This window comes from Sciurus carolinensis, chromosome 9 (genome assembly GCF_902686445.1).
Source record: "Sciurus carolinensis chromosome 9, mSciCar1.2, whole genome shotgun sequence".
Classification (NCBI taxonomy): domain Eukaryota; kingdom Metazoa; phylum Chordata; class Mammalia; order Rodentia; family Sciuridae; genus Sciurus; species Sciurus carolinensis.
The window spans coordinates 92,359,943-92,373,416 of record NC_062221.1 but is presented as its reverse complement, the minus strand read 5'-3'; the positions used below and the strand labels follow the sequence as shown (position 1 = coordinate 92,373,416).

Below are 13,474 nucleotides of genomic sequence, written 5' to 3'. Positions count from 1 at the left end.
GGCACAATATGCTGTATTTAATGGCTCTCAAGACCCATTGGATGAGCATGACAAGAAGTGAGGAGCAGGTGGCTGTGAAATGTCACAAAGCATGAGGACATCCAAAGATGAATTTTGCAATGAGATGGAAAAGCACACATGCGTGACTTCCCATTGGGGAACATTTTTACCTACGGTCTCCTTTGATGGCTCAGGGCTAAATGTAAGCGATTCCAGAACATCAGAAACTAACAGGAGACACAAAATGGTACAAGTGATCAAGGATGGGTTGTTGTGAACATTAAACAAATTAGTACAAACTAAGTATTATGAAAGGTGCCTTCTACCTGGTGAGTGCTCAGTGTTAATCCTTATGATAACAACAATAGTGATATTAGCATTAACATCAAAGGAAGCTCTAATAACTGAATTTAATTTACAACACAACTATTGTAGGTTACCATTAACAACCATATTTTCAACATGAACACCAAAATGACATTTATCTAATTAAAAGATCTTCAGAAGAGATGAAATTAAAATCCTACAATTGAAAAAATTAGAATATAATTTTTTCAAAAATAAGTGTCAGGGACAAGCAACAGCATTACTGATACAGATTTTAAATTTTTGCTGCAATTCAGAAGGGCAATATGTTTCGAAGGGCTCATATTGTTTGAGGGTAAGTTTTCATTCTTTATTAAACTGAGGACTTTCTCCTCCCTTGATGGTCACAATTGAATTAGCATTCTTTTCAGATGGCAGAACACAAATTCGCTCATGATTAAAGATAACCACAAATTTATAACAGTTGATTAAAAAAAAGATAAGTAATATAATCATTTTTCTAAATGGTTATGGTGACCACTTAATAAGATGTGATTGTTCTCTAAAATGATACAAAACAAACTCAATGAAATGAAGGTATTTTTATGTCACTGAATAATATAATTAATATGAATAAAATGTAATACTAATTTAATACCAATATGTGACCATGGAATAAGCATTGTAAAATATTTAAGGAAAGTTGTGGAATATATAATCTTTTTGCATATGTTATATTTAGAAATATAATTCTTAGAGGATAAGTGTGTACTCTGAAGCTCAATGCATCCAGATAGATAAAATGATCTATTTACCCAGTTGACTTTGTGTCATTTCTAGGCTTGGTGATGTCACTGGTTTCAAAGTAAGAGTCTGTAGTTCAGTGGGAGCTGAAAGAATTGTTGCAAAAACAATTATGAATAACTGTTTCATAGATTTTGGATAGAGGTAGCAATGAATTGAAATACATACACCCTTAGCATTTCAAGATTATGGAGAGCCAAGCAGAATGTATACTATTTAAAGCAGAGATGAGTAAATTGTGGCCCTCCCAAATTCAACCTTCTGCTTGGCCTATGAATCTAGAATGGTTTTTACATTTTTTAAGTCATGGGAAATTAAGAGTGACATTTTATGACATGTGAAAATGATATAAAATTCAAATACAGTTCTGTTGGAACACAGTCATATCATGAACTAAAATGATTCAGGGCAAATTTTGATATTGATTTTGAGTTTAAGTTCTCCAATTGCAACAGTAGAATCAAGGTGTTGTGACAGAATCTGAATGGCCTGCAATGTCTGAAATAGTTAATATCTAACCCTGCACAGAAAAAACAAATTTTTTCTGACTCCTGATTTCAAGTATCATTCTGGAAAAACCAGAGTCTATTTAGAAAAATTACGTTCGTGTGAACTATTAGTCTCATTAGGACCACTATATCTGAATCTTAGTTCCCATAAGGGATTCCTAAGAGCCTCCTATATCTGATTCCATGGTAGTAACTAAATTAACTAAACATTGAGTGTCCTCCAGGAGTGTTTGTTCCGGTTGACCATCCCCCTGACTACCTCTGACAGGTATTAACTTTATTTTTGTTGTCTCCATCCTTGTACCCACTAATCCAAATCCTATAGTTATTTCAAAGCCACAAATGGCAGCCAGCATTAATCTGATTCCCTTAAACTTTTTTCTGTTTTTACCACTCAATTAAAGAAGTTGCTCTCATATAAGCACGTTGCCTATATTTAGAAAACTACATCTAAGAAAACCTTGGGAACTTGTTTACTTCTGTTTAAGAGGTAAAATATGTCCTTACTTTACCTTGCTCCTTTCTCTACTGTACTCAACTATTAATGTGGTGCAAGGGACACAAGGATCAAGGAAATGATTGTTTTAAGCAAAAAAAAAAAAAGTAGCATCATTTAAAAAGCTATGAATGAAAAGGATAAGAGCTGAAAAAGATGCATCCTTTGTCAGAGACAATCCTTAGGCAGGACACAAGATGATGTGAGTTACCATGTTGATCTTCCTCAATCATGAACCTAATGGTCAACCCTGTAATCGCTAAACTGTTATTATTGTGCCTTTTCTCTTCCAAGGCATACAAGCAGGGAGTTTAAGCCACCTCAATATCAATCAGGGGCAAACATCTGGAGGGAATCCTGAAGCCAGAGATAATAGATTTTCCTGATTCCACTAAAAACTTCAAGACATTTGAAGTTTGGAAGGTAGAAGGGGCTTCCCCCCTTTAGACTTTTTAAATTGATGAGAGAAGATTTTAGAATATTATAGAATTTGTAGGTCTAGAATCCATCAACAACATTGTATGTGGACCTGTTTTCTAAAGCATGTTATATTTTCTTGAGTTTACTTCCTAAATTAAAAAAAAAATAAGTTAGCAATCTTTTATTATCACAGATAGTTTCATCAGAGACCAAAATCGCATACAAAGTTCATCTGTTAACTGAAGGAATAAATATTAATATGCATAGATACTTGGGAGGATTCCTACTTAGTAAAGATTAAAAGCCATTGCTAAACTATGGTGGAGCAGAAGAGTGGTCACGCTCACTGATGAGGGAGCATGAATCTGCCAGGGCATAGCTTTATTTTCATTGACAATAAAATAGGGGCACTTCATCTCTTAGAATATTGAGAACAGCACTCATATCTTATGGAAAGTAAGTTACTTAGAAGAAGTTCATGCTACTTCTATAAATCTAAACACCAAAGAGAAGAGGAGTAATTTGGACCTCAGATTTAACACTAATTGTTAAAAATTTTAGTGTTTCATGGAAGATAGATGTCTTTCAATGGATCCAAGGACATCTGCTAAAATTAAGACTCCTGACAACTTATCAAGTATGAAATGGTAGAACAATAGCAGTATCTGGAAGCAGAAGAAATTCTGGCCATGACAGTGATGGTTTTTAGCCAGCAAGAAAAAACATTTTATGAAAGTCACAAAATCATTACCTAATGTTGTTCCTGGAGCCTCAGAACTATGAATATCAGATTCAAAGCCTGGAACAGTAACTGATTAAAATCAACAATATGAATATAAGAAAACTTAAATACACAAGAAAGACTAATGTTTTCTTTCAAAACATTCCAAATGACATTTTAATTTTTAAACTTCAGAATTGATAGAAAGCAAATAGTTGCTTTTTGAAGAGTTGATTACACTGGCTAGAACAGTTCATTGAAGAAGATAGTCACAATCTTTCAATTTGAACTTCTGTCCACATATGGTATTTGGTTCTGATTATAACTTATGTGGATGATTGCTTTTGAAATTAGTTTAGGTTATATGTATGAAAATATATATGAAAGTAATTTGTTGCATTTCTTGGAAATAAAAAAAATAATTACCAGTTTATGTAATCATGCTACAACAAATAGATCATCTGCCTCAATGTAGAAATAGCAAAAATAGCCATTGGTGACTATGCCAATTGTGCTCTAAAATCAACTTTAAAGAGAGACCATTCAAACCAAAGCACTTGAGAGATAAAGCACATGAGTTTTCCAAAGCCATGTTCTTCTGGACAGTTCTGTAGGGGAAGCACCTGTAAACCGTTACCCAAGGCCTTGACAAGGATAGACAACAGTCCTTAGGGAACATGATGACTGTAACTTCCCATCTTGGGTATTGCTTTGGGTTCAATGCTTAAACCAAGGAATTGTAGATTTACCGGGCTTGGTCAGGGATTCTGCAGGACTTGATGTGGTTTTAGGTCTGGGACGTGGACGACGGGTTCGTTGTATTTTAGGAGCTGGAGGAAGAAATTCTGGATTATTCTAGGGCACATAGCTTTGGAAACAAAGTTACAGGTTTGCTAGGATTTGTTTCCTTGAGAGTTAAGGCATATATCTTCTAAGATTAAAATATTTTCTCCTATTTTATTAATTTTTTTATCACTGAAGCTTGAGAGAAAAAAACTCAGGTGTGAAATTAAGTCTAAGAAGGAAGAGACTCATAAGTCGCTAACTTCAGGAATCTAATAGCAAGACCCTGGGTGGTGGGGTCTTAGATTCACACTAAAATTTTTGAATATGCCAAAGAATCTTGCCAAAGAAACCCCTATGGTGCTATAAAAATTGTTATAGTTCAGTCTGTCTAGATAAGATATCTCACTATGTTTGAAATTCAGCTCCAGATGTGAGTGCTGTTTAGACAAAGGTACATGATACAAATTCAAGTAGGATTACAAGGTAGGAAGATATTCTAGGTTCATGCATAGTTTTCAAAAACAATAGGTAGCTTTTTAAAGGAATCTTTAATACTCTTAAGAAGAAGCAATATAGAGCTGAAAGATGGCAGATGAAATGACAATCTTGTAAAGTTGATGACAAATGTGATGACGCTGATAATGGAATGGGTTTGAAGATGAACAAGAAACTGTTGCGGAATACAGAATGTAATTACCCAACGTTGTTTCTGGAGCCTTGGTTCTAAGAGTGACAGGTTCGAGGACTGTAGCAAGAACTGGCCAAAAAATAATAAAATAAACCAAAGAACAATTAACAATTCACTTTAAGGTTAATGTCACAAATTGATTTTTAAAAATTCTTAACAAAGAGAAAAGAGACACTTGTTCCTTATAGATTTTGCCAAACATGGATAGGTGCTTGTTAATCTCATGATACAGTCTTGCAAGATAATAGTGTACACAGCTATCCATCACAATGTGGTCCACAGATGTTTGATTACCTGACCCTTGCTATTGGGTCTATTTGGCAAGCTCGTTACACATTTAAATAATATATGCTCTTCTGATGGCACTGATAAAAAGCATTCATTAGGTTTCTTGTACTTCTGTAGAAGATGAAATGACTGTCTAATGTTTTTGTTTACTATTTATTTATGAGTATAAAAAATTTGTATGTTTGAAAGCATAAAGAACAACACCGAATGTATGATTACACTACTGGTGTGACTCAGCACCATGTACAGCCACAGGAATGAGAAGTTATGCTCCACTTGTGTCAAAATGCATTCCACTGTCATGTATAACTAATTAGAATAATAAAAAAAAGAACGCCACCAAACTGATCTGATCAGAATACAAAGTGGCCCTTGATGCAATAAAAGTTAAGAAATACTATTAAACCTGTTAGAGGAGAATGAGTCAGTCTACCCTATTGTAGAAGCTATCACTTAAATATTCCAAGTTGGGCCCATTAAAAATGTTTGACAATGTACTACAGACATCATTCCTTAAAACAGCAGATCCATAGACTCTAGAATAGTAAAAAGGAATTTGGCAAAGAAATGATATTCCCACAATCGTTGAGGATAAGAAATCTAAATAAGTGATGTAGAGTTTGAAACAGAGCTTCAATCTGTGCTGTTTAAGCAAATGTACACGTTCACAAGATATAATGCTGAGCAGTTACATGGAAGTTTGAAGTCCTGAAATTAGTTCATGCACAGTTATCTTAAATTCAACTAATGATCTGATATAGAGCACAGCATAATTTCAAGAGAAAGACTAATGGGATGATATCAGAGGGTGATGAAATGGTCCTATGATGCAGAAGAACCTGCGATACAATGGTAATGGTATGATAATGGACAAGAAAAGCATAATTGCAGACACAGCATTCTCATTACCCATGATTTCTGGAGCTTCAGTTCTAAGAGTACCAGGTTCAAGATCTGTAGCAGGAACTAATTAAAAGCAAAGAAATAAATATGTATGAAAATCAACAAATTAAACATCACCAGTATAATATTGCTTCAGTAGGTATATGGCAATTAATTTCTGAAATTTAATATTTGTAACCTGGAGATTTGGTTACCTTATAGCCAGGTAAACATTCTTTCAAGAGGTGCTCAGCCACAACTTATACAATCTGCTAAGCATCTCAATAAAATCAGCACGATAATCTCCTAGGTAACTGGCATTTGATTCCAAGTATTGTAGAAATCTGCCCTAGAAACTTCAGACATTTCACCAAAGATGTTCATATTTATCTAACTATTCTGTAATTACTGGCATTTTGGGTAGAAGCTTTAAGAAAATAACATGTCTAAAATAGCATGGGTTCAATAAATAGCTTTTATGTTTGAAAGGAGAAAGTAGCAAATAATAAAGCAAAGTGAATCATAACCATCTTGTTGAGAACTTGTATTTGGAAATAGACTGCGTATTCAAGCAAAGGCACTCAACAAATCAAGATAATGAATATTCACTCAGTGTGTGGTACTCAGTAGAGAAGCTCTCTGCTCTAGTAACAAACATGCAGTACTCTAAAGTAGATGGGAAAGATCACTAATGCTCTGGGAAAAGATCCAACCTTTTGAACCATACCTTCAAGGTTTGCTTAACTGCACTTATAGACCTCTCCAAACAACTACCATCACAACCCAGAAGTAGGATTCCACTTGTTCTAGGAAGCTGTGCCCCACATTGGGCTCCCCACCTCCCTTCTGTCTCTTTTCATCTCCAACACTTTAAAAGCAACTATTTTCCAACTCTTGATTCCTGTTCCTCACAAACTTTTCTTTCTCTAAGTTCATAGGTGCTTATAGCACTCTAAAACCAAGTTAGATTGGCAACTACCATGTGCTGTGAGAAGATGGAACGCTCATTTCTTGAAATAAAAATACTTTGGTTCTATTTAAGACATTTTGGCTTTAAGAGAAGGATGGAATGAAATAAGTAGTAGTAAATGTGATGCATAATAATAGAGAAGATCCTTATGCAGAAAGCTGGAGGAGTTCAGCTGCCACTCACATCTCCTGCTCTGTTTTCTCTTGGAAACGTGACAGTGGCAGCAGCTGTAGGTCACTTTGTGCCTTCCCCAACATAGGCTGTCACTTCCACCAGAGGCACTAACTCTGGTTCCCCAAGAGCTGCTAGGAGGCACCCCCTTAATCAGAAACCCACATTTACCCGGTTTTGTTTGAGGAGCCTTAGGACTTGGTGTGGTTTTAGGTTTGGGACGTGGGCGACGGGTTCGTTTTGATGTTTTGGGAGCTGAGGAAAGAAAACCTTCAGTCATTACAGAGTCTATAGTTCAAAAGTAATAGAATAGCGTAACACATGGCTCTAAGTTTCCTAAAATTTATTTAATTTTTTTCATGTTTTAGGGAATTTGTCTTTTGCAACTATCACCTTTATTATTGCAGCCTGTTTCCTTTTATGATTCAAAGTCCATTAGAGTAAGTCATGAAGAAAATGGAATTGTTAATTCAAGAAGTGAAGAGCAGATGATAGAACTCTGACAGAATAAAAAGTTTGGGAGTCACTGCTAAAAATATCAGAGTGACAATGGTCATCAATTGCAAGGTCTTTAATAGTCGACTAAAATAAGACCACAACCAGACTGTCAAAGAACAAATATCACACAGATAACCAAAATGAACGAATGAATGAATAATTAAGCAAACACAAGAACTTTTAGATCCACAAAGAAACTTTCTGGCATGGTAATAATTGTTGGAGCCAAGAAAATTGCTTTTTAAAATTACCTTTAAACAAAACACTGGTTGAAAACACACAAGATGATGAAACAATTTCAGATGGTTATATGCCCAACAGATGACCTTAATTAGGTTCAGATGAGTCTCTTAAAAACAAGAGGTGACTTGTTTTAAGAGTCAGAGTTTAGAATATTTTGAGAATGAACAGTGTAATGGAATGACAAAAGACAACGGTATAGTCTTACAAAGCAGAAGAAACCAGGGCTGTGATTTTGATGCACCGAGTCTGACAATGAGGAAGGGCACTTACAGAGGACTACAGTGTGTTATTACCTTCTGTTGTCACCCACGTCTCAGTTTTGAGTGTCACAGGTTCAAGATCTGCAGTAGGAACTAGCCAAAATATTGAACAAAATGATTGCTTTGAATGAATGAAAACAAAATATTTTCTTCTAAATGCATCTTTCTAGTATCATATAGTTAGTAGAACTACATAGCAACTTTAAAAAACTGTTACACTAGAAAAGGATATAGTTGATTTCCTAATATTTGACCGTACCTAACTTAGGTGCTTCTTATTTTTCATTCTTTGATTATCTAATAATCCAAAGTGGAATACATAGCTATTGCTGAGAGCTCGTCTTTGGAGAGACTCAGAGGCCTCGTAATGGTGAATTGATTGAGGTATTCCTCCATTCACAGCAAAGAAAGAGCACGCTTTCATGGGGAGAGCAAATCTGCACTGCTGCACCATGCTCTAAGGATCTCCATGGGGCAGAGGCAGAAAGGTGTCCACTTGCACTTGAAGACATGCCCTGCACCAGTATTTCAGTTGCACTCTTCTGGTTGGTCTCCACTTTCGTCTCCTCTTTCTGATTTTATTCCCTCTACCCTTCTGCTTATCCATGTCCTATGGTGATTTCAAGAATCCACCCCTTAATCTTAAATCCCTGTTCACATATTTATGTACCTGCATATCTTATTGGTAGCACCACAAAATCAACCTTGTGTTTGCATAGCCACTGCCTAATGCCATTTTCTATCTTATTTATAAGGGAATGGCTTCTATTCTTAGCTCTCTTTCTGGTTTGAGGACCAAAACACATCTATTTTGGTGTACACCTCAAAATATGCATAGGATTTGGAGGATACCAAAGGCAATCGATGTTTTTTTTTTATTTGAACTGAATATGTCTAAAGATTTATTTTCAAAAGGTAAATGGAAGTATTTAAAATGCACAGAGAGGGAAGACTGCACATAGGAGGCTCAAGGCAATCGGTGGCCCCACAGCTCTCCCCCAGCTGTGGTCCTCTGAATATCTCTACAGCGGAAACTGCTGCTGCCCATGCATTGCATCCTCACTCTCAAAGGGGGTACTCTTCCTCCCAACTACTGAGCTTACTTGAGACCCTACTCAGTCAGGCGGTTGAGACTTTAAACCAGGAATACATGGTTTACCTGGTTTGGACTCAGGTGCTTCAGGAGTTGGCATGGATTTTGGTTTGGGATGTGGATGAGTTATCCATTGTGATGTTTTGGGAGCTGAAGGAAGAAATTTTGGGGTTACTACATACATTATCTATGATTGTGGGAGCTATTCAAGGAGAAAATATGACTCTAGACTTTAAAGCTGGTTAGAGTTAGATATTTGCCTTTTTAGATTTCTGCCTCAAGGGGCAAATAAATACACATGTACTTATAATAAATCTTCTGTTACAGTAAGAAATTCTTTGAAGACAAATTCATCTTTTAATTGAATGAATAAAGACTAGTAACTACAAAGTTTCATAGGGCATCTCGACTGGCACCAAAATGTTTAGGAACGATTGTTAAATTTGAATGGAAAATGAGGGACAATCCCACTAAATCTGTGATTGGATTTTTCAATCTTTGACATATTTTCTATGTAACTATTAAAATAAGAATATAGTATTGCTTAAATAGAAAAAGACAATAAAATCATATACAAATAGAAAAATAAAAGAAAGATTGCAATGTAAACTTGCAATGAATCTTCCGGGTCCTATGAGAGTTGTGAATAGGTTTATCTGTCTGGGGATGAGGGTGGGCAGGCCAAGACCTGTGGTATGTTCAAAGCAGAGCATTAACACAAACACTGCTTCAACAAAACAGAATGACATGACAATTTCAAGGAGGTTACATGGCAAATAAATGATCTAAAGCAGGTTTGTGCACAATGGTTCTCTTAAACACAACATATAATTTAAGAGCCTTCCTAATTTTTAGAAGAATATAATGAATGACCACAAAGAATGATATTGTTATTACCATGTATTCACATTACCTAATGTTGTTTGTGGGGCCTCAGGTTCAAGGGCTATGGCAGGAACTGACCAAAATAACACAATAAACAAAAAAGATTTAAAAATATATAACAGTTATAACAAATTAGAACATTCACATCCAATCTTATAAGCATATGAATTCTTCTAAGGAAAAAAAGAAAAGTAATTAACTTCTTAAGTGAGGGAAAGAATATAAACTTGTTCTTTGAAGACTTAGTCATGTTTGGTCTTAGGCTTAGTTTTTTTAATTTATTTTTTTAGTTATAGGTGGACACCTTTATTTTTACTTATTTATTTTTATGTGGTGCCGAGGATCAAACCCAGTGCCTCGCATGCGCTAGGCAAGCACTCTACCACTGAGCCATAAAATCAGCCCTGGCTTAGTTTTTTAGCCACTTTGAGAATCTTAAAGAGGTCAGCATGAAATTCTTCTAGGTATTTAATGAATTCTTATATGGAAAACTCTTCACTTGAAAATACTTTAATGCATTTACTTAATATATACTTAAATTGTTTACCGACATAATTTCTCTGTACTTCCACTGGAGCTGAACACGAGTACCTACTATATTTAAGTAAACAGAGTTGCAAAATAGAGTTCATATGTTTGAAACATAAAAAAGTTAACTGGCAAAGTGGCCTATATTAACCTTGACAAGAACTCATCTTTGGAAAGAGTCTGAAACCTCTCTCCAAACCATGACATATGAGACAGCAAAATAAGGATAGTCACCAATGTATAGTGCCCAGAAAATCTGTCTGTGTTAAGTCCACAAAAAGCAGAAATTAAAGATTGTAGATGTCTGTATCCTATATAAGTTCCCAAATCAAATCCTCTTTCAACCAGCCTGATGGATCCTTCCAAATGTAGCATCTTCAACAACCTTATTCTGGCCATCTCAAGGTAGTCCATCTGGACCAGCTGCCTTTCTGGCTGACCTCCACATATGTCTAAGCCTTTGGCTTTGGTTCTTTCTTTCCCCTACTGATCCAAATTCTGCAGTGGGTCCAAGGTACAAGTCTATCCAACCTGGATCTTTTCCTTTGCCAGATCATTGCTTTATGTTTGCATCATGCAATGACATCTATAATTCTGTCACTTTAAAAGTAAATCTACAGGTAGCGTATCACCCATAGTTGACGATGTAAGAATAGAAACATGCAAGGGACTTACACGATTTATTTACTTGAACTAAACAATAACTTGAATGCCATTTGATAGTAAGAAATATACTAAATGTGTAATTTGGAAGAATAGTGTCACATAGAAAGAACAAGGTTTTCTGGCACCAGCTGGGTCTCACCCAGTCACATTCTCCTTGCAAACTGGGCAGAGATGTTATTCTGAGGGCTCAAGACCTCACACTCAGGGAGAACAAGAGCTATTACTTCCTGGAATTGGTTGCTTTGAGTCCCCACTGGAACAGGCTGCCAGGGCTCACCCTTAACCCAAGTAATGACAGATTTACCCGGTTTTGTCTGAGGCACTTGAGAGCTTGGTGTGGTTTTGGGCCTGGGTCGTGGACGCCGGGTTCTCTGTGATATTTTGGGTGCTGAAGGAAGAAAAGCCTTATGTCACTCTAGATCTTATAATTCTGGATACTGAGGAGAGGATTTTTCCAAAACTTGTCAGATTTTCTAAATTTCTGACAAAGAAATTGACAAGTTACTTTTGACAAGTTACTCTGTAATTCTTTTTATACCTATGTGTCTTCTTTTTGTCATTGATAGTGCTTTGGAGGAAACTCATACACAGTTGAGTTTCTTACTCAAGGCGTGAAGAATAGTACTAATATTGAGAAAGTCATAGAACTTCCTCACTTGGGGTCAAATGATTGAAAAGGAGTGTTTAATGAAAGGGAAGGAGAAATCAGTGTCACATTAATGAAGAGATGAAGATTTCAAATTTGGGTAATTTCCTATGTGTCAAATTAGTAATAAAATATATCATTACTTAAAGTACCAACAAAGAAACAAACACACCATGCAAAGAATTTTTAAAAATTTTAGAAACTTAAATGTGCAAAGGAGCATTAGAGTAGTTGTTATTGCTGATCAGCCTAGAGAAGAAATAGATCTCAATTTGTTTAAAACCCAGTTTGACTACAGAACATTAGGTGAAGTGCAAGACAACATGACAATTTTAAATGTGCCACATGGAAGATAAAGGTTTGCACTAAGCTTGTGCCAGCTCTCATAAAAACAATAGGAAACTTGTTTTTAAGAGGCTTCAAACTCTTCAGAGCGTAGAAGTGGTTGAATGGCAGCAGAAGATGATGGCTGCCATCTCGAAGGTAGAAAAGCCACGTCACAGGGATGGACATTGAGTGGACTGCACAAGAGCAGCAAAAGCTTGGCAAATGCACAGGTTGTTACCTAGTGTTGTCCCAGGGGTCTCAGTTGTAAAAGTAACAGGTTCAAGGTCTGTAACGGGAACTGAAGCAACAAAATAACATTTGAAAAATGTATGAAGAGCCACAACATACGCTTCAAAATGAGCCTTTTCAGTGTAATACTGCCTCTAGAATGCATGATTTTAGAGTGTCTGGCTGAAGGGTGTTATGGACTGGATTGTGTGTGCCCCCCACATTCATATGCTGAAGCCCTAACCTCCAGTGTCACTATATTTGGAGACAGAACCTTTAAATAGGGAGCCAGAGTTAAATGGGGTTGTAAGTGTGATATTCTAATCCATTCTGACCAATATCCTTTTCAGAAGTCAAGGAGACACCAGGATTACATGCCCATAAACAAAAGGCCTTGTAAGGTCAAAGCAAGAAGGTAGCCTGCCAACAACTTGATCTTGGACTTCTATCCTCCAGAACTGTGAAAAAATTGGCTTCTGTTGTTCAAGCCACCCACTGTGCAGTACTTTGGCATGGCAGACCTACTTAGCTAACTCAAAGTATGATCATTCTGTCCAGGCTGGCCAAACTGTAGGTAGGTCTCCATCTCACAAGATAGTCATCACCTTTGGTTTTGTTTAGCACTAGAGGCAAATGACATTTTTACCCATATTCTTAAATATGTTTCTAACCAGTCTCAAGAAACATGTGAAAAACTAACTCATACTTTCTTGGATGCTAAATAGATAGAATACCTACCAGCTTTAATCAAATTATGACTGAAAAAAAAAAAAGGGTTCTGAAATATCCAAGCAGCCATTATGCAATAATTAAAAATGATTCAACTAGTCTACAGACTAAAAAGATTGACATCTTTCCTATCACTCTGAGTTAGGGGAAAGGTTTTGTGTTGTCTTTTCCAATCATAAATTCCTTGCCAAACCGCAGGGGATAACAGGTTTCTAGGATTCCCTCACTAAGGGATCTGTGAGTTTTTATTTTCAACCAGAGACTGACTCCCAGGCTCCTGAAACCCAGAACCCTTTATTTATCTGGTGACTTCCCAGGCATATGGACTTG

At 36.2% G+C, this 13,474-nt stretch overlaps 1 protein-coding gene across 11 annotated transcripts in view; it reads right to left on the bottom strand.

Annotated features, from left to right (window-relative positions):
- Abi3bp (ABI family member 3 binding protein) overlaps positions 1 to 13,474 on the bottom strand; it is a 235,960-nt gene that overhangs the window by 61,674 nt on the left and 160,812 nt on the right. For 7 of the 11 annotated variants that reach the window (XM_047564816.1, XM_047564821.1, XM_047564817.1 and 4 more), the window contains 12 exons: positions 12,426 to 12,485; positions 11,519 to 11,602; positions 10,049 to 10,093; positions 9,202 to 9,285; positions 8,076 to 8,135; positions 7,213 to 7,296; positions 5,928 to 5,984; positions 4,740 to 4,799; positions 4,006 to 4,086; positions 3,287 to 3,346; positions 1,122 to 1,196; positions 171 to 227 (listed from right to left, as the gene is read on the bottom strand). The exons of 1 other annotated variant lie outside the window; for it this stretch is intronic. In XM_047564816.1, the coding sequence (XP_047420772.1) occupies positions 171 to 227; positions 1,122 to 1,196; positions 3,287 to 3,346; positions 4,006 to 4,086; positions 4,740 to 4,799; positions 5,928 to 5,984; positions 7,213 to 7,296; positions 8,076 to 8,135; positions 9,202 to 9,285; positions 10,049 to 10,093; positions 11,519 to 11,602; positions 12,426 to 12,485 (807 nt within the window). The remainder of the gene's footprint in view (positions 1 to 170; positions 228 to 1,121; positions 1,197 to 3,286; positions 3,347 to 4,005; positions 4,087 to 4,739; positions 4,800 to 5,927; positions 5,985 to 7,212; positions 7,297 to 8,075; positions 8,136 to 9,201; positions 9,286 to 10,048; positions 10,094 to 11,518; positions 11,603 to 12,425; positions 12,486 to 13,474) is intronic. 3 more of the 11 variants (XM_047564818.1, XM_047564824.1, XM_047564826.1) reach the window with 3 other exon arrangements.